Source organism: Camarhynchus parvulus, chromosome 2 (genome assembly GCF_901933205.1).
Source record: "Camarhynchus parvulus chromosome 2, STF_HiC, whole genome shotgun sequence".
NCBI lineage: Eukaryota > Metazoa > Chordata > Aves > Passeriformes > Thraupidae > Camarhynchus > Camarhynchus parvulus.
The window spans coordinates 8,002,511-8,021,261 of NC_044572.1; the positions used below are offsets into that span (position 1 = coordinate 8,002,511).

At 37.5% G+C, this 18,751-nt stretch overlaps 1 protein-coding gene across 1 annotated transcript in view; it reads right to left on the minus strand.

The window, feature by feature from the left end:
• Window positions 1-844: 844 nt before the first annotated feature.
• PAXIP1 (PAX interacting protein 1) overlaps window positions 845-18,751 on the minus strand; it is a 31,960-nt gene continuing 14,053 nt past the window's right edge. The window contains exons 7-21 of the mRNA XM_030971892.1: window positions 16,660-17,374; window positions 15,731-15,825; window positions 14,683-14,778; window positions 14,223-14,360; window positions 12,803-12,924; window positions 11,658-11,842; window positions 11,489-11,532; window positions 8,846-8,913; window positions 8,373-8,475; window positions 6,040-6,208; window positions 4,398-4,498; window positions 3,109-3,243; window positions 2,950-3,025; window positions 2,370-2,430; window positions 845-1,895 (exon numbers count right to left, since the gene is read on the minus strand). Of these exons, the coding sequence (XP_030827752.1) occupies window positions 1,880-1,895; window positions 2,370-2,430; window positions 2,950-3,025; window positions 3,109-3,243; window positions 4,398-4,498; window positions 6,040-6,208; window positions 8,373-8,475; window positions 8,846-8,913; window positions 11,489-11,532; window positions 11,658-11,842; window positions 12,803-12,924; window positions 14,223-14,360; window positions 14,683-14,778; window positions 15,731-15,825; window positions 16,660-17,374 (2,124 nt within the window). The 3' untranslated portion in view covers window positions 845-1,879. The remainder of the gene's footprint in view (window positions 1,896-2,369; window positions 2,431-2,949; window positions 3,026-3,108; window positions 3,244-4,397; window positions 4,499-6,039; window positions 6,209-8,372; window positions 8,476-8,845; window positions 8,914-11,488; window positions 11,533-11,657; window positions 11,843-12,802; window positions 12,925-14,222; window positions 14,361-14,682; window positions 14,779-15,730; window positions 15,826-16,659; window positions 17,375-18,751) is intronic.

Consider the following 18,751-nt stretch of genomic DNA (forward strand, 5'->3'; position numbering starts at 1 on the left):
ACATGATGTCAGTATTACATTCTTAAGTGGGAAAAAGGTGCATTTATTTTTCCAGTAAAAATAGTATTCATGCAATGTATTATGACGTTCTTTAGGGTGGGATTAACTTTATTTATCTTCTGTGTTCTGAAAGATTCAGCTAACTAAACTACTTTGTTGAACTGTTGAGAGATGTGTCTCTGCAGGGCTTTTTAAGTCAGATTTCAGAGATGTTCTCTCCCTCCACTGACAAGGAGACCAGACTTGCCAGGTCCATGTCTGAACAATTTAAGTAATTTGTACCACAACTCATCAATCAACAGTTAACTCCCACTGCAGTCCCTCCTTCTTTTTTTACTATTTTTAAAGTACAAAATCATATAATCAATTTCCAACCTTAGGTCTCCACATTACAGACTTTTCCTTCATCTGTCTCATAATGAAAAGGAAGCTGCACTTCAGAGAGCTGAACATCACACTAAGAATAAACACAGAACCCTGACATAAGTAAATGGCATTTGTGAAAAATTACCACTTCCTCCCATCCTTACCACACCTTTTTAACCTTTCATTCACTTAAAGCCAACGTGACCAAAGTGCAACATTCTCATTTATCCCACTTTGCCACCTTATAAAAGTCACACTGGTAGAAATGTCATTCCAGTGATCCTCATACAGCCCTCATTGCTCCCAAAGAAAAGCCAGGACACAGACACAGCTGAAGAACCAGAGGCAGCAATAAAAGGCAACAGGCACACAGTGACCTCTGAGGGACCTCACTCATCTCGACATTTACTACCACTGTGTTCTTACAGCAGCAATTTGTCATTCACTCAAGCACTCTGTTCAACTAAGGCACTGGGAGAAAGGCAACAGAATCAGTAAATCCAAGTACCAGTTGGATTTAAGCCACAACACAAAAGAGATTTGAAATCAGTAATTTCCTTATGGGGGGTGCAGATACTCACTTGTCTATACAGCATCAGAGCTGAACTGCCTTGATGATCAGAAAGAAAAAAAAATGCTTTTAGGATCACTTTTTCATCAGCTGGAATCTAAACTGACAAAAATGGTCAAATCAGATTATTAGCACTGTGTGTGTTTTAGGAAATACCACTGAATATAGATTCAGGAGACTGGTTTTTTAATATTTATTTAGTAAAACTCACTATACAAACAAAAGGTTATCACAACAGTGGAATATGCAGGGTTATAGTTTCTCCTTCAAGCTGCTTCTCTGCTTCAGTAAAAACACATATATACATTTACAATTATTTCCCTTTAAACACTGGGATTCATATATTAAAACATACTTGGTAAAATAAGCTTAAAATAATTTCACATTGCTTGGAAAAAGATTTGAGTAATTTACTCTTACCAGAGTGCCATTCTTGCACAGTATTCAAAAAAATGAACGACCACTAAAATATAGAGTAAAACATTTAAAAGTACATTTATTTCAAATGTGGGCAAAATATCAATATAAAAGAAAATAGAGTATAAGAAATAAAAATAAAGTACAAAACATTTTCATCTTCGACATCCATAATTTAATAGATAGCAAGCCCTTTTATTTTTACATCCAAATTACACTTTTGGCTGAAGTACCATAATTTATTTTAAAATGCTTAAAAATGGGCTCATCATGATACCTAAAGTGGACTCTTTTAAAATGGTAGTATAATACAAAACATAGTAAATTATGTTTCAGCATAATAAAATTACACATCCTAAAAAAGATGCAGTTTATTTTTGCTTTCCTGCTTTAAACTGCTCATCATCCCTAGGAAAACAGCTGGAAAACAGCATCCACAGGAAGTTCTAGTTGTTTTGTACAATGGCTGAACAGCTAGATATAATGCTCCAAGGATCCTGGAGCAGTAAGGCATTTTACTATCCATCAAGTAAATTTATATGTAAGCTTGTTAAGGAATAACCACTGTAAGAAATGACAGCAAAATACAAATTCTATAAAAAACATGCATGAAGACACAGAGGCCTTACTGGTCCCTCCACTGCATTTATCTAACAGGGTCTATGATCTTCAGAAAAAGCTGCTTTCCTCATCTGAAAGTAACTTGTGCCAAATAGTTCCCTCAGTGGCAAAGTTCTTTTCCCATTGCCTAATATTCTTCTATTGACTAATTTATTCTACTAATATTTACTACTCCTTTGTGACCACCCTGCCTTCCTTCTCCTTTGAAGTATTTCCCATCAAAAAGTAATTCCATGTTGAATTTAAGGTACTTTCCTGGGTGTTAAACTATCCTTCTACCAAGTAAACATTACATACCCTAAAAAAATACAATTAATTAGTTCCTAATTAAGAAAAAACTTTTAGTAAACCATTCTCCCCTAAGCAGCAGAATGTCTTTACACAAAAAGGATATGATTCATAATCCAGTGTTTGAGTAAGCACTCCAGTCAGGACAAACTCAGCATTGTGGACATCTGGAAATATCAAAATTCATACAGTTCACACAGAAATTCTGCCTCATTCTGCAGGTGTCTCACACCTGACACTGCACCTGGCACTGTTACTAAGTACAGCATTTCTTGGGGCTCTACACTAAAGTGAAAATAACTAAAGTGAAAACCCCTCACTCACTTGATGAATCTGAGATGATGCCCTGGTTTCAGTTAATTTTCTTCTTAGTAGCTGGTACAGGGCTGTGCTTTGAATTAGGATGAGAATAATGTTGGTAACACACTGATGTTTCAGTTGTTGCAAAATTCAAAAATTTATGGTGATCTGTCTACAAAATAACTATTAGATATATCCAGCAAACAGCTGGCTTGGATTTCTCCATGGTTTGCAGGATAGTCCATGTATTCCTCTATTAGTATCTGAAAGCTTCAAAAGATCTCTGTATCTGTATAATAATAGTAATAATAATAATAACTGGGAAATAGAAAAAAAAATCAAAGACACAGTTATACTGTTCAATCACAACAAAAGCTTACACCTACCTATGCCTCGTGCGAAATATTCTCGACATAAATGAAGGTCATTTTCACAGGAAATCAAGATTATCTCTGGCAAACTCTAAAGGAAAAAAAGTAATGGTTAGCTCAGGAAAGCATGGTAAGGTATTATAAATAAATGTTACAAAGCAACACTTAACACACTTTGTTCTGCTTATGCTCCATGAGTTTTCGAAAGGAAGGTTGTTTGGACAATACTTTTCCTCCTGCACACTCCACAATGGCTTTCATGGTGGAAAGACTGGGACAAATTCCAGGTGTAATGTAAAAATATTTCCCCTAAAAAGAGAAAAGGAAGAACAAGAAAAAGCATTATTATGCTAATTGATTTCTGTAAAACATGAAGTTTTAATGTCATGTGACACTTTTATACAACAGGGCAGGTTTTGTAAGCTGGGGTTGGGCTTATGGACACAGATTCATCAGTTGATGAGTTGTCCTTAATTACTGCTGATGTTTCCCCTGGAGGGACAAATGCACAATTTTGATGAATTTGAATAGTTCAGGTGTGTCTATTTCCACACCTGCAAAGTAACAACTACAGCTTGGTGAGACACATAAGAACAATGCTCCTCACTTCTTTGAGCACAGGGACATGTCAAGTGTTACAAAAGGACTTTTACCTTTTAATTAACACCCAATTTATTACTTCCTTACAAAAATTATTCTACTACTTGACTGAGATAGGTGACTAAATCACAAAGTAGATTATCTCTGTTTATCAGTCAGGAATAGAAACCAGAAAACACCTTGCTATTTAATCTGCAAAAATGAGAGCAAAATGTAGCATTTAGACATAATGGAAAATATAGATCCTTATTCATTACAGGTAGAAAAAATACCTGGTTTAGGTGGTTTACCTCCATAAATAGTCTGTAATTCAGGTAGGCTGAAGAATCTTTAGCAACTCAGATCTCCCGATACCTCTCTGCATTGTAATGTAATTTTAACCAGAGGCACAAAAACATCTCACACCATCCTAGCAAACAGCCTGGTGGAAATGCAGTCTCCAAGGAGATTCACACTAGAACTCCCTGAGGCTGAGGGCAAACTCACTCTCACACTCCCATTTTTAAGGGCAAGTGCTCTGGTTACAAGGCTGGTGTAAAAAAGAAAAGAGAAAACAAAGAAAAGAAAGTCCCTTCCATAAATGGCTTTTTGCAAGTAACAGAGCAATGTTCTAAATTTTGGAAGGGAACAAATATACTGAGACTGGTTAAAATCTACAGGATCCAGTCATTCAGAGGGTTTACATCCACCCCAATGCTTAGGCAGAAAACAGGCATAAAGTCAAAACCAAAATTTACAACAAATGTTTCATGTTATATGCCAGCCTGCTCTACTGCTTTCAGCTATAAAACTTGTGGTCCCAATGCTGAAAAAATCAGGTTGAAAAACTCCCAAGTATTTAAATGCTGTGGCAAACTGCATACCTTGAACAGTGGAGCTACTTGTGCTCTCTTTAGAGACTCCTCTAAACTAAAGCAGAAAAGCACCTCAGCTTCAGCATCTCTGAGCACAAAGTTCTGCTCATCTGAAAAAGAAAGACTGATGATGTGGCACACAAAACAGAGACATCCCCATGGCCCAGGATGGAATCTGAGCAGAACATCCTGGTGGCAGAGTGGCAGACATCTACAAGAATTTAACATGATTAAAATATCCCTCTTCATTAGGCTTCTTACAAAGATGACTCCCAAATACCTGGAGAATTAAACTGTTTTACACTTGCATACCTTACAACAATCACTGTCCTATCAAGTCCCTTTTTCTAACTTATTGGAGGTACTTGCAAACTTTTATTTTTTGATTTTCTGCAAGGGACAATGATCAAGCAGAAGGATTAAGTTTAAATTCACATTACTGTGACCACCTGTGGGAGCCCAGAAACGGTCTTCAAGTCCTCACACAGTCTTAACAGAAAGAACTTTCCATCTGTTTTATTTGTCCTGTTATTCACCCAATTTTTCTTCTTTAATTAGGGATGGAATTTCAGTCTTTATCTTTCTACAAAAGCTATGTGGAAAGATAAAGAAAAAAAACCACATTTCTAAATCAAATTTAATCCAAAACCCGTAAGTCTAAAAACCAAAACAAAAAAATTATACGGAGTACAAACTGGTCTGTCCAAGGACAATTCTGACAACTTGCTGGAGACAGTGTTAATACTCTTCCAAGGGACAAAAGAAACAAGACAATTTTTGCAAACAATTGCTGTATTTTCCATCATTACAGCAAGTACAAAACTGGAACCAGCCTATTAGCTACAAATCAACCGAATTTCAGTAAAGTACTTCAAGTACTAGATCACAACAGTCATCCTAAATCCTCTATTTTTCTTCATCTTCCAAGAGTTTTCAAATTAATCAGTTTCTCAGTTCACTGATGCTGAAATAAGCAAATTGCCTTCTTGAGATTTCTAAAAATGTTTGCTGGTTTATTAGTTAATGATCCATAGATTCAAGTCTTTACAGTGGTTAGCCAGTGATGTTATACATTTTTTTCTTACAATTATGTATGCACAAAACAATCATCACCATAAACCAAAAAACCACCCTTTCAGAAAGGGTGAATTAAAAAATAATGCAGCCATGAGTAAAAATCTACAAAATGGCTACACAAGAAAGAAATACAATACTTAACAATATCCAGCCATTTAATCACCCTAACACTAACTTTTTAAGTGTGTTTTTCTTTCCTTTAAGGAGAAAAAACTGTATTAAAACAAATGAAAACTAAATGAAACAAAATATTCTGCTGAAAGAGAACCTGATTTAAAAAAAAAATCACATAATTCTTGTGACAGCTTTGCTTAACCATACTAAGACAACCTTCTAACTCAAGTGGAATACAAACTAGCTGCTAATATCATTATTTAAAAACTTTGCAGATTATTCTTCAAGAGGTGTGAATGATGACAATCAGACTTGTAGAATTAAAATTTCTCCTTTCAGAAGCTGAACTCCTTAGAAAAATGTAAGAAACATTGAAGTCAGAAGACAAAACAACAAAATGTATTTAAATACGGCAATGAACATTTATTTTACTGCAGGAATTGACACTAATTAAACTTACCAACAAATTTCTGGCATTTGAAACACTCTTCTAACCACTCAGGAGTTACAATGTGCTTGACTACAGAAATTGCTGTCAGGAACTTGACAGTTCGGGTCACTTTACTGGCAATTAGATGGGTACACTTCTGGGCAGAGTCTGCTACTTCACCTCCAAGGATATAGAGTTTCTGAAAGTTGTACAAAACACAAACCAGAATGGAACAGTTGTTAAAAAATGGAGGAAAAAAGAAACTTAGTATCATATCATCAAATAAAACTAAGCTCCTAATGAAATAGTAAATGTAGATTTCTGTGTTACAGTGATTCCTTTACTCAAGCTGATTAATTTAGACAGAATTTACAGCCACTGAAAATCCAGGTATTTCCAGACATAAATATCACCTGGCAAGACTGAAAACTATTTCTCACTTCTGCAGTTTTTTGATTTTGGGTTGTGCTTTTTTAAAGCAAGGAACTAACTGTAAGACACAAATTAATTTTTTTTTTTCAGTGAAACAGGATATTAAATTTGAAGTAAGCAATAGTAAGAATATATAATAATTTTGCTCTCTTTTAGGGAAAGTGCAGTACACAGTGTAGCTACAGCAAACTTAAATTTTTCTAGGTTTTTCTTTAAAGAGGAAAGCATCTCATGAAAAACACATATTTCACATTCATTTTTGATGATCCTGAGCAACTATTCCCTTTTCCTTGGTTAAGCCACCAAACTCAAACTAGCTCCTCACAGTTGCTACCTTATCAATTAAGCCAGTCATTATCTGAAGGAATGAGTGACACAATGAATGAGCTGGTGAGGCACATCAGATTACCACAGGTGTTAGAGACAAAGAGTGCTCCCCTCATAAAAATTTCAAGAATGAAAAAATATTTGGACAGCTTTAGTAACCATGCACCCTGGACTTCAGATTAAGACAAACAATTTGCACAAATAAATAAAACCCATACCAATATCTGTAAGAATAAATATTTAACAAGTTTATATTGCATGAATGCTTGGGAGTCCCAAAGCAAGAAGGACAATGGGTTAGTTTTGCTGGAAGGCCTAAGAGGTCTCTGGCAGCCCTGTGCACTCCACTGCTCTGATGATGATGAGCATACAGGACAGACAGAGACAGTGCTTGTGGCTCTTCTCTACCATGCTCTGATGGTCTGCAAAAAGATGACCCATGAAAGTATTATAAAATGACACTGAACCTCTCCAGTATTTACTTCCTTCCTGGTAACAAACACCTTGTGAACAGGACATTGTACCCCTCTGAAAGGCAAAGGCTGCTTTTCTATGTTCACCTCAAGCACTCACACCCATGCGTGCAGACCTTGCAAGACTTGCACTCTGATGTGGAAGGGACCCTTTGGCCATACAGGTACAAAGATTACTCCTCCATCTCAGTAAGATGAAGAGCATCCAGCCCCAGTTAGGTACCCAAACTCTGCAGAGTTTTGATATCATCAGTGCTGCCAGGTTTACATTCAATTTCATGAGCTTTGAGGCTGAAGTTGATTTTTTTCTAATTTCTGAGCCATAGCTGTTACCAAAACAGATTCTCTATATAATTAACCTGGAACCAACAGGACAGAAACAAGAAATTGATACTGGAATTTTATGGGATACACTGGAAAATATTTTATGTCCCAAAATATTCAGTATCAAGCTTCCATGCACACACTGCAGGGGAAAAAAGACCTCTGAAGCTGAACCACTCTAAAAACAAGTATAGGTGTAATAAGGAAAATACTTTATATTTTTGAGGACATCAAAGTGTGTATTTCTAAGAAATGCAGTAATTCAAACTAGGCCTCAGTTACTTCTCATTATCTGAATGTTATAAATAATTTACATTTAAGTTTTACCACAGCTTTATTAGGGAACAGAACAAAACCTCCACAGGAACTTATCTCACACCTGCCACAAGCTTTGTCATCAGCTGTCTTTGAAGCATTTGGTACTACAGACAGCAACTCCACTAGAAGAATCCTGGGTCTTATCCAGTACAACTATCACTCTTTTTCTCACCTAAATTTGGTCATGAAATTTGCTGATTTAAAACCGAATATGAAAAGGGCTTTCTTGCTTTTTAAAGTAGTCCTATAGAAAAAAAGAAAAGCAAGTAGCACAGTAATGTAAAGTAGTTAACTAACGGAGAACAGCTTTATATATAAAGCTATATAAATAAAAATCATTTCACATAAACCTACCCTAACCTCAGGGCAACTAAGTACTGGATTTTATCCACTAGGTATATGCTTATCAAGACTTTGTAAAAATTCAACATCCATTAAAAACTGTCAGATGTTTCAATGTAGTTCACAAGAGATAAGCCTGAAAGTCACCTTAATGTACTGCTGCACTTGCATAGGTTCAAATCCTGTGAAGAGCACCATTGGTGTCAGCTCAGGGGTGAGTTTCTTAGTAGGTGGTGGCAGGTCTTCAATCCTACAGAATATGGGAAATACAGCAGAATGTGATGTTTGGGCACAAGGCTGCAGAACTGTAATTTTGAAATTTAGACATGCACACTTTTGCAAGTTTTACCAATGGAATGACCCATGTGAATGAGAATTAGGCACAACTTTTTTGGAAAAAAAACCCCACCATGCAGAAACATGACATATTCTTCTCTTTCTGCACTCTCCCAACTCTCTCACAGTTATTGTTTTATTCCTGCCAGCTGAGGAACTGGCAACATCCAAAGCCCACTGAGAGTTATTTCACTGAGCAGGGCACAGGATGGTGCAGGCTGATGGGCAGCTGACACTTCTGAGGAACAGTCAATAAAGGGGCATTGGCTGCTCGCTGTTCTTACCTCGCTCTTTTGGAAGACGGCTGAAGACTGGCTTCATTCTGCTTTGGTTTCAAAGGCAACCTCACACCCTGAAATCAGACCAGTTCCATGTTTAGATCTGAATTAAACAGGGAAAACAACTTCTATCCTTAATTAATCACAAATGAAAATTACACCATGTTGAATACATGGGGCACCTACTACTGACACAATGAGACCAACAGCAAAGCTGAGATTCAGCCAAAGCTTCTCCACAAACTGTAATTTTGAAATTACACATGCACACTTTTGCAATTTAGGTAACCCTGAAAATGCACACCAAATAAAATATTTTGGGACGTTTTTAATTTAAATAATACTGCTAACTATCAATGGAAAAGCCAATGAATTAAATGAGAAAGAGACTGAAAAGTCTGTCCATTTGCTATGCACATAAAGAATACAATATTCTTCCTGGTGCTAAATTTAATGGAATGGTAATATCCCAGAAAATACTGTTATAAACTCAAGTTCCCTAACTATATAAACAGAAGCTGGATAGAAAGTGCCACCTCCCCAGTACCAGATCAGCCCCCAGAGCAGGTGCCCAGGGGGGATCAAATGTAGCTTTCAGGTTCTCCTTGGTCTGAGTAACTTGAAACCACAGCTCCCAGGTGGAGGAGTGTGTGACATCTATTTCTTTTTAACCTTCAATATCTGAAATTTAATGAAGAATGCTAAGAGGCACATGACCAGAAAGACAGGCAGCATTGTACCAGCCTTGCTGTGAGAATGTTCCTTTGGGAGGAACAAGCCACAGGGGTTTGTTCCCTGCTCTCAGGCCAGGCATTTTTATGCTAGTCAGCCCAGAGCATGAGCAGCTGGAAAGAAAAGTGCACATCTTCACATTTTGATAGACATTTCAACTATGAAAATGCAAGAGGTAGATGACATCGACAGCATCTGACAAGACAGCTGTCCTCAGAAGAGGACCCCAAACCCCAAGACAAATAGAAATGTCTCCTGTGAAGGCAGTGAAGTACTCTGCCACTCCCTGACACTTCCACATGCCCAGCATTTTCTATTACCAAACCATATTCCTGGGTGGGCACCCAGAGGGCAGCTGGACTAGATTGTCTCAAGAACCTTCTTTCAATCTAAATCACAAAATTCCCACTTCACATGGGCCAGAAGGGGAGGTACTAAATTATAGACCCCTGAGGTCTCCATTTGCTACACAAGACAAAACATGGACAAAAACATGGACAAAAAGCTGGACTAGATTGTCTCAAGAACCTTCTTTCAATCTAAATCACAAAATTCCCACTTCACATGGGCCAGAAGGGGAGGTACTAAATTATAGACCCCTGAGGTCTCCATTTGCTACACAAGACAAAACATGGACAAAAACCTGGTGTAAAATGACCTACACAAAGAATGTATCCAGTTTTAAGATGAGCTCAACTGCTATATGGATGCAAAGGGTGGTGGTAAGAAAACCAAAACTGAGTTAGTTAAAAGCTATTTTAAATACTAATATTGCATACTGAATCTTCTCAAGGACTTTTGTAACAACAGAATGTTTTCCATCTTCAGGAAAATATGAAGACCACAAATTTTTAAAAGCATTTCGTTTTCTAAATGAGAGTTTCCTACAGGCCCATGAAACAAATCCACAAGGGTCTATAAGAAGAATGTTTCAAGCTTAGGGTCAGGAAAACAGTAGTGCCTGTTTCTAGAGCTGAAAAGATATTCAAGCTACAGTGCCCAGAATCCCCATTGAAAACATGTAACCCCCATTTAAAAATGTAATTGCTGCAAATTACATTGAGAGTTACTGAGCACCTCTTTTCTAAAGAGTCTAAAAGTGACTGAGATACAAGTGGTCCAAACACAAGAGGTGAGGCAAAACGTTTTTGTGCAATATAAAATGTCATCTGAGAGTCCCCTGTAGTACAAATTTACCTACATCAAGACACACTGTGAAAAATTATAGAGTATAAATCTGAAATGGGAAGAAAATTTACAATACAAAAGCATGAGATAGGTGTTAGAGCTGAAAGGGAAACTGCAGCTTAATCTGAATATGCAGAAAACTTACATTTTGCACGGTTCACAGTATATCCTTCATGACAAAAATTTACTTCTCTTGTATGTTTTTCAAGGTACAATTTTCCATTGTTCATTCCCACTGACGTTTCAGGGTTATCAACTACACTTTTTAGCATCTATGGTATATTTTTTAATTTTAAAACACACTGTATATATGTCCACAGTTTTAGTTCTGAGTATACATCAGAGAGATGATATGAAGTAGTTCCACCTTTAACTTACATTATGTATCATACTAAAAATTCAGTCAATATTCTAACAAAATTCTTACTGATTTTGGGTGTTCTGTCTTAAAAACCCTTATGTGGTCTCACATACACAGTGTTAGGCACTGATTTAAAAAGTACTAAACCCTTTCTAAAGATCTGATGTAGAAATTGAAGAGTGAAACATCTAGCCCAAGGTGTGTCAACAGTAACTGAATTTTGTATATCTCACTAAAATTCCTTAATTTTGCAAAAGATTCCTCAAAGTAAAAGAGAATATAGCAAGAAGTACAACCAGGAGCTTCAGCATAGGCAAGGAGTGATCTTATCAAAACAAGCTGTATATATATACAATAATTCAACATACCATTAGAAGTTCTGGTGACACCTTTAATGGGACTCTCCAAGCATCTAGGGAATGGAGAACAGAATAAAAATGACAACATTGCCAAGTTATTTGTACCAGAGGAAACACACTCTTACTGATGAAACAGGCACATAAAATGCTGCAGAGCAGAGGGTTCTGTGACTCTTACCCAGCAGGTTGAGCACCAGGTGCTGGCTGGGGGAGAGTGGGTCCTGGAGGTTGAAGACGGTGTAGCGGCTGTGCTGGATCTGCCGCAGCGCCTCGAAGTTGCCCAGCAGGATGTCACAGAGCCACTGCGCGTTCACGCACGGGATCCGCCACTCCTTGGCCTTCTCGTACTTCAGCCCGCTGGCCCTTGGTGGGCAGAGAAAGGGAAAAAGAATTTGTATTGCAAAGAAATCGGTAAAAATAGCAATTTCTAATGATAAACCTAAAATATCAGTGGTTTTTATTGGTCTATTGTTTGTTTTCACTGTGACAGAGGAGATATTCCAAAAACTGCTTTTGTTCTATGTGTCAGAACAAGCCAGTCAGGGGAGAACTTCTGCTGCAAATGGAACCTTTAGACCTGGATTTAAATTTTCCCTCCTCCAATGTTTTAGAACAATTATTAAAAAAATGTGTTTTATTTATGGATGATCTAAGAGTCAGCATCATTTAAGAATATTATAAAATAGGAAAGTCAGAAATTACTTCTGTTTTGCCCATGTTCAGAGGCCAAAATTATCACTCATTATATGCTGTAATTTAGTTCAAGAAACAACACCACTAAGTTTATTGTTATCAAACTGCAGAACTGATTGCAATTAACACTATTATAACGAGCCATATGTAGCACCTCACTGGGGTGGTGTTTGAGGGTCCCCAGGACGAGGGAAGAGGTGAAAGTCTTGACTCCATGTTTCAGAAGGCTGATTTATTATTTTATGATATATATTATATTAAAAGAAAATGATATATTAAAACTGTACTAAAAAAGGAGACATCAGAAAGTTAGAAAGGAATGAATAATAAAATCTCGTGACAGATTCAGAGATTCTGACCCAGATGGTTGTGATTGGCCATTAATTAAAAACAATTCACATGCAACCAATCAAAGATGCACCTGCTGGTAAACCATCTCCAGACCACATTCCACAGCCATCAGACAGTTATTGTTTACATTTCTTTTCTGAGGCTTCTCAGCTTCTCAGGAGAAAAATCCTAGTGAAAGGATTTCCATAAAATATGTCAGTGACACCTCACATGTTCAGAGAGGCACTACCTGGCAAGAGACTGCTGAGAAAGCAAAGGACTGTGGAGTGCAGCACTTACTCTTTACAGATGAGAACTGTATTGCTGCGACACAGGTAGCCCGTGTACTTGGCACCTGCTAGGTAGGCCATGAGCTTGAGGTCATCTCTGTCACTGTCAACAAATCCTGTCACAGAGATTATCTGCAGGCAGAAAGACAGCTTTAAGTAACTGAACGTTGATGGCACGCAAAATATTTTTCCATGACTAACTTTTTACATTACAATGAAATGCACAGCATGGTGTATAAAGCACTCAAAGCGTGGCTTGTAAGACACAAACAGTACAATTTAAAAGTGATTTGTTTATACATAAAAATTTCAGGCTTCTGATTCAGGAAGAATCATTTTCATTCTTCTGGTCAGCTTTTTCTTATTTACAGAGACCACAGCATTATTATGGAAGAGCTCAGAGCTAATTTGCTTCTCACATGTCCACCATCTTCCTTCTGCTGCTATTTACATAGAGGCACACACAAAAAAAAATGCTTACTTGGTACTCTAAATGCGTACTTGGTCTACTCTAAAAATCTGAAAACTGTGCTCTACTCTGCAATAAAGCCAAATAAACTCTGCCAGCTGATCATAGGTGGTGAACTGCAATTCCTCATCTTCCATTATTATCTTTAATCCTGACAGGTTTTTGTTTTTGCCATTCTCACCTTTTTTATAGGGAAAGGCAACAGTACTTCTGTTTAAAACCGTGTTTATTACATTGCATATTACATTTACTACTAACCACTGAGTAGACACACATGTTGTTATACTCTGATTTTCCCAAATCTGTATTTCTTTTTATGTCAGTCAGGACAGGCTATTAGCAAGGCCATCATCCCATATGTCTGCATCCAGCACAAAGAAATCCAATGCCAAGACATACTTTGGCATCTTGGTTTACACAGCATAGTACATTCCAAGATGCCTCTCAATGAACTGGAGTTTTTCAATTCCACAAAATTCCACTTTCACAGCTCCTCACTACACAGGCAATGGAACTGTGACCTCCTATCCTCTGATTAGCAGCACAGGCTTCCTTTTTAGGTATTTGCTAAGCACTGACTATGAAAAACCCTTAAAAATCCTCTCAAAATCCTGGGTTATGCTAAGGAAGTACATGCTGTTCGATGTGCTGTTGCTCTAAACTGTGCAGCCTGGATTGCTGCTACTTTGCTGTGTGTAAGTCAGGCAACCTTTGCCCCTCAGTGTCTGAGACAGTAACTCACAAAGGCAGCAGGTGTTACTCCTCACCACTCTGAACTCAGGAAGACCCGCTAAGCACTGACAAACACCTGGCAGCAGCACCACATCAACACAGCACCTTAGGATTAACAGAAGCTTTTCTTGCAAGGCAAAAGAAATGTGTAAAGCACTTTCTAGCTCTGTTTTAATACTGCTCATGGAATGAAGCAAGCATTCTTTCAAAGTAAGCTTTTCCTTCTTACATGTTGAGAACATGGCTTTCCTCCTGGTGGAAATGCCACTGGAAAATGAAGGGCTCGATGAGGTGGGACCATCTTCTTCTTCTTCAAGATTGCATTCAGCCAGTGTGCTGTAATACATCTCTTCCTTTCTCTTAAAGCCTAGGAATACAGGCACAAACAGCTTTTAAAATCCAAAATATATGTTTATTTTTCTTACACTTTTTCTACAAATCAAAACTTAGATTTTAATTGTTTTTCTCCACATTTTAGACTCCTCTTTCTCATAGCATCTTCCTTAGTGCTCTCTGGAACAAGTCTACTACATACACTATGAAAGTTTGTACCCCAAAAAACCACAAATGATAAAAAAAAAAAGAGAAACTTTATATTTGCTGTCTAAGCATAAAGCACACAGTGCAAAGCCCTGCCTTTCCAGGGATAAAATGAAAGCATGCACCCAGCAGGTTCCCAGCTGGCTCACCTGAGCATACATGTTACTGACTTGGCTTTCACAGAGAAGGTGAGTACATCTGCTCGTGAGGGTTGGGTCCACTGTCCCACCATGTGCTTGGATGATCTGGTAAGAGAGTAGGTGCAGAACTTCTAGGATATAACTATTTTTACATTACATTAAGAAACAAAAAGTCTGAAATGAAAGTCCACCCTTTAGGACACTGCCATCATTAGCATCACTTCACTGAAGAGTTACCCCCCAAAACTAGGTTTGTTATCAAGCTTTAGAACAATTTTGAAAACAAAAAATAAAATTAAATATGTGGCTTTTCACTGAACAAAAAGTCTATTTTTTAGAAGAAATGGAAAAAAATAAACAAAATAAAGATATATAAACAAAAATAACCCTTCTCATGTTTTTTATTTTTTGCAGTATAACTATTAAACAATTTTTCATGAACTATTCAATTCTATCTCAGCAATAAACACAAGTGCTGTTAAAAATGTCAACAGCTTACTTGATTATGCAAAATTGTAGGGAAAATTCAACTATAAAATCCATCAGAGGTTTCTGAAGAACATCAAAGTCCTCTTACTTAGGAAAGGATACAATCAGATTTTTCTGAAAAATAGAAGTTGGCAAAAAAATAGAAACACTCTATTCTTCCATCTTATTCACTCAGGTGGATACCTCACAGGCTACTAAATGCCAAAATTATATGCAAAAAAGAATGTTTTTATACAATCAAGTTAAAGCTAGACAGCGATGCTATATTACATTTGCTGTACTACAGCTGCCTGATTAAAGCATAAATAACTGGGAAATAGTTAAGGCTGCAACTTATTTAGATTATGTTCTGATTGAAGACTTAATTCAACCAGGCTGCACACCTGAAGTACTTCTATTCCTTTTCCTGGGCAGCAGCAGTTGAATAATTTTTTTTTTAGTTTGTAACAGAAGAATTACACAAAAGGATGCCTAAAGAAGAGTGAACAGTGCTGAAGTACTTCCAATGTTTTCGTTTAGAATTTAGGGACTATGACATTATGTTCTATTATATTATGCACAATCTTACCCGTTTCCAGGTTGCCAGCAGCTGCTTGTCAGACATCTGCTCTGGGTAATCAGCAATTGCAAAGACACAGCCCAGTAGGAAATACTCTTCTGGAACTGAAATAGTTTGGCACATACAGAACAAACAATTAAATACTTAAAAGTCTAAGGAGTTCATTTCAAAACACATTTGCTACACTGATCTCCTCCTATTACCAGGTTATAAACCTCCTAAGTGTACTTCCTTGGAAAAAGTAAGATCCAAAATTCCAAATCTGAAAGCCTTTAAGGCACAGCTCAACCCAGAGGTTGATTTTGTTAAGAGTAGGTTTTTTTTTCCTGGATGAAAAGGGGCTAAAGGGTCACCAGAAAGAAAACATAAAGACTACTTCCTCTTTTGAAGAGCTCAGCTATGAACAGCCGGAACAATCAAAAAGCTTTCAGTTCTACTATAATTCAAAGTAAGTGTGACAATTTTCTGATACTGAATCTTAAGAATTTACTGGTATTTCCAGAATTGTAGCTGTTTGAAAGCTTCCTCCTCCCCCTCTTCCAAAGGAAAGAAGTTTTAAAACAATCTGTTATGCATTTACTAACACTGTTCTGAAAGTATAGGTTGTGTGCTTGTGGTATCAACTGTATATTTGGAAAGAGAATGTTTTCAGCACTCTCATGCTTTTCAGATTGCTGGATCATCATTAGCTATTATTTGAATAAAAGAATATTGTAAGTATTAGTATAATATTTTAATTATAATAATATTATCATTATAATAGTATTATATGTAATATTATATAAGTATTTGCCTAAAAATCAGAAACAAGAGTTGTGAGCCAGGAGTGGCATTTCTTACAATCCCATCCTGTAAACACAGCACTACTTTCTGATATTCTACCCCACTTCACGTCATTAACTACTTTTTCCCAGGATCAGAAGGCAATAATTACTAACTCTCCACTGCTGGATCGTGCCCAAAAAGCGGCTGCTGCTGCAGTTGCTGCTGTTGCTGCTGGTGGTGTTGTGGCTGCTGGGCTGCAACTGGAAGCTGTAGTGCTTGAGGTGTCTGAGTTAAGTGCTGCGCTGCCTGATTCTGCATTTGCTGCTGCTGGTGCTGCTGGTGCAGTCGCTGTAAGTGCTGCTGCTGCAATTGCTGCTGCTGATGTTGCAGCTGTTGCTGTTGCAGCTGCTGCTGTTGCAGGTTCTGCTGCTGCAGCTGTTGCAGCTGTTGCTGTTGCTGCTGCAGCTGTTGCAGCTGCTGTTGCAGCACATGCTGCTGCTGGAACTGGAGCGGCTGCGGAGGGCGGTGCAGCTGCTGCTGCGCGTGGAGCGGCTGCTGCGGGAACTGGAGCTGCTGCTGGGAGAACTGGTGCTGCTGATGGACTTGCTGCTGCTGCTGCTGGGGAAACTGGTGAGGCTGCTGCTGTTGGAAAGACTGCTGGGAGATCTGGGGTTGCTGCTGCTGTTGCTGGAGCTGCATAAGTTGCTGAGGTTGAAGGTGTAAAAGAGGATGGTGCTGTTGCTGCTGTGCTTGATGTGACTGCTGCAATAAATGTGTCTCTGGTGTTAGTTTCACTTGACTAAACAGCACCACATTTGGATGTCCCTGTTGGCTATGATTTACTTGTTGTTCTAAACTTTTTGTAGGTGCTGAAAGTGATTGTAATATCTAGAAAACAAAGATTATTTTTGTGACCTTTTGGTTGTCATTCGGTTTTAAAAATATTTAAAGAACTACTGGGAAAATACAATTCCTAAAAGAAAAGAACCCTACACCTAAATACCTTGTGAGCTAAACAAAAATCTTTAACTGCCTAATAGCAAAATGAAAAGACAGGACTTACACAAAGAGAAGTGTGGAGCTGCATGTGACTCCTAATAAACAGCAATGCACATTTTAGTTCAATTTAAGATTAAACCCCATCCCTGTATTATTAATAATTTTCCAACTGCATTATGACTATTAACACTATATTATTAATTACATTGATCAACTGCAATATTAATTTTAAAATCCCACTGGCCCATTAAATTCAGAGTTTAGTTCCATAGTTCTATTTTCACTTAAAAATTGCTAATGATACCTTCATTAATTAGTGCTGTTTGAAACCTTCATTAATTGGTGCTGTTTTGAACTAATTCAGGAATATATAGCTTGATTTTAATCTCAATACCAAAAAACAAAGAAACATTGATCTGCTGAGCACTAAGGATTTCTTGGGGAAAAAACCCAAAACAACTTAACCTCCCTATTTAAGAATACTAGATTTTAGGTTTACAGAGTGCTGAAGTAATCTAGAATTTAATTTTGTTTCTACATGTATAATCCACTGTTAAGAGAAAAATCATTTCACACTAAGCAGACACAAGTTAGGCAGCAAATTTTTATGCATCAGAAAAGGGAAAATTAGGCAAAGTTCTAATCGATTAGGATGAGTTCTACATATTTATTAAAATATTTTAATATAAACTACCTATTACAAATGAGAAGGAGCAACAGGAAATTCTAGACTTGCCATTCATGAAGTCTTTTAAACATGAAATCAGCTTTGATGAATCCTGCAAAGCTTGTTTCCTTCACCCTCACTACTTCAACACACGCAGTGTCACCTTCAGCGACGTGCGTGTGCAAAAGAGGAATCAAAGCCCATCACCAGAGCACAAAGCCAATTACTGTATCCTCTCAACCATCCATCAACTCTCCATCAGAGAGGTGGCTCAAGTGTTTTCACAATGCACACCAAAACATCTCAGGTGTCATCTAAATAATTCTGATGTGGCTGGTATTGCACACATGCGCAGCCATGATTATCAATGCATCACCCATTGCTCATGTCTCAGCAGCACCATAGTAGAAACATTCAATAACTAAAAATAACACACACAAAAAATGTTTCCATGGCTCGGTGTGAGGAGCTTCTCTCCACAACAAGTAACAAAAGCCAAAATTACAGAAGCTTCAAGACATGTATTTCAAAATAAAGGGATAAAACCTTCAAAAGCATTCTATGGCTATATTCAGAAAGTAACTATGTATCTGTAAACA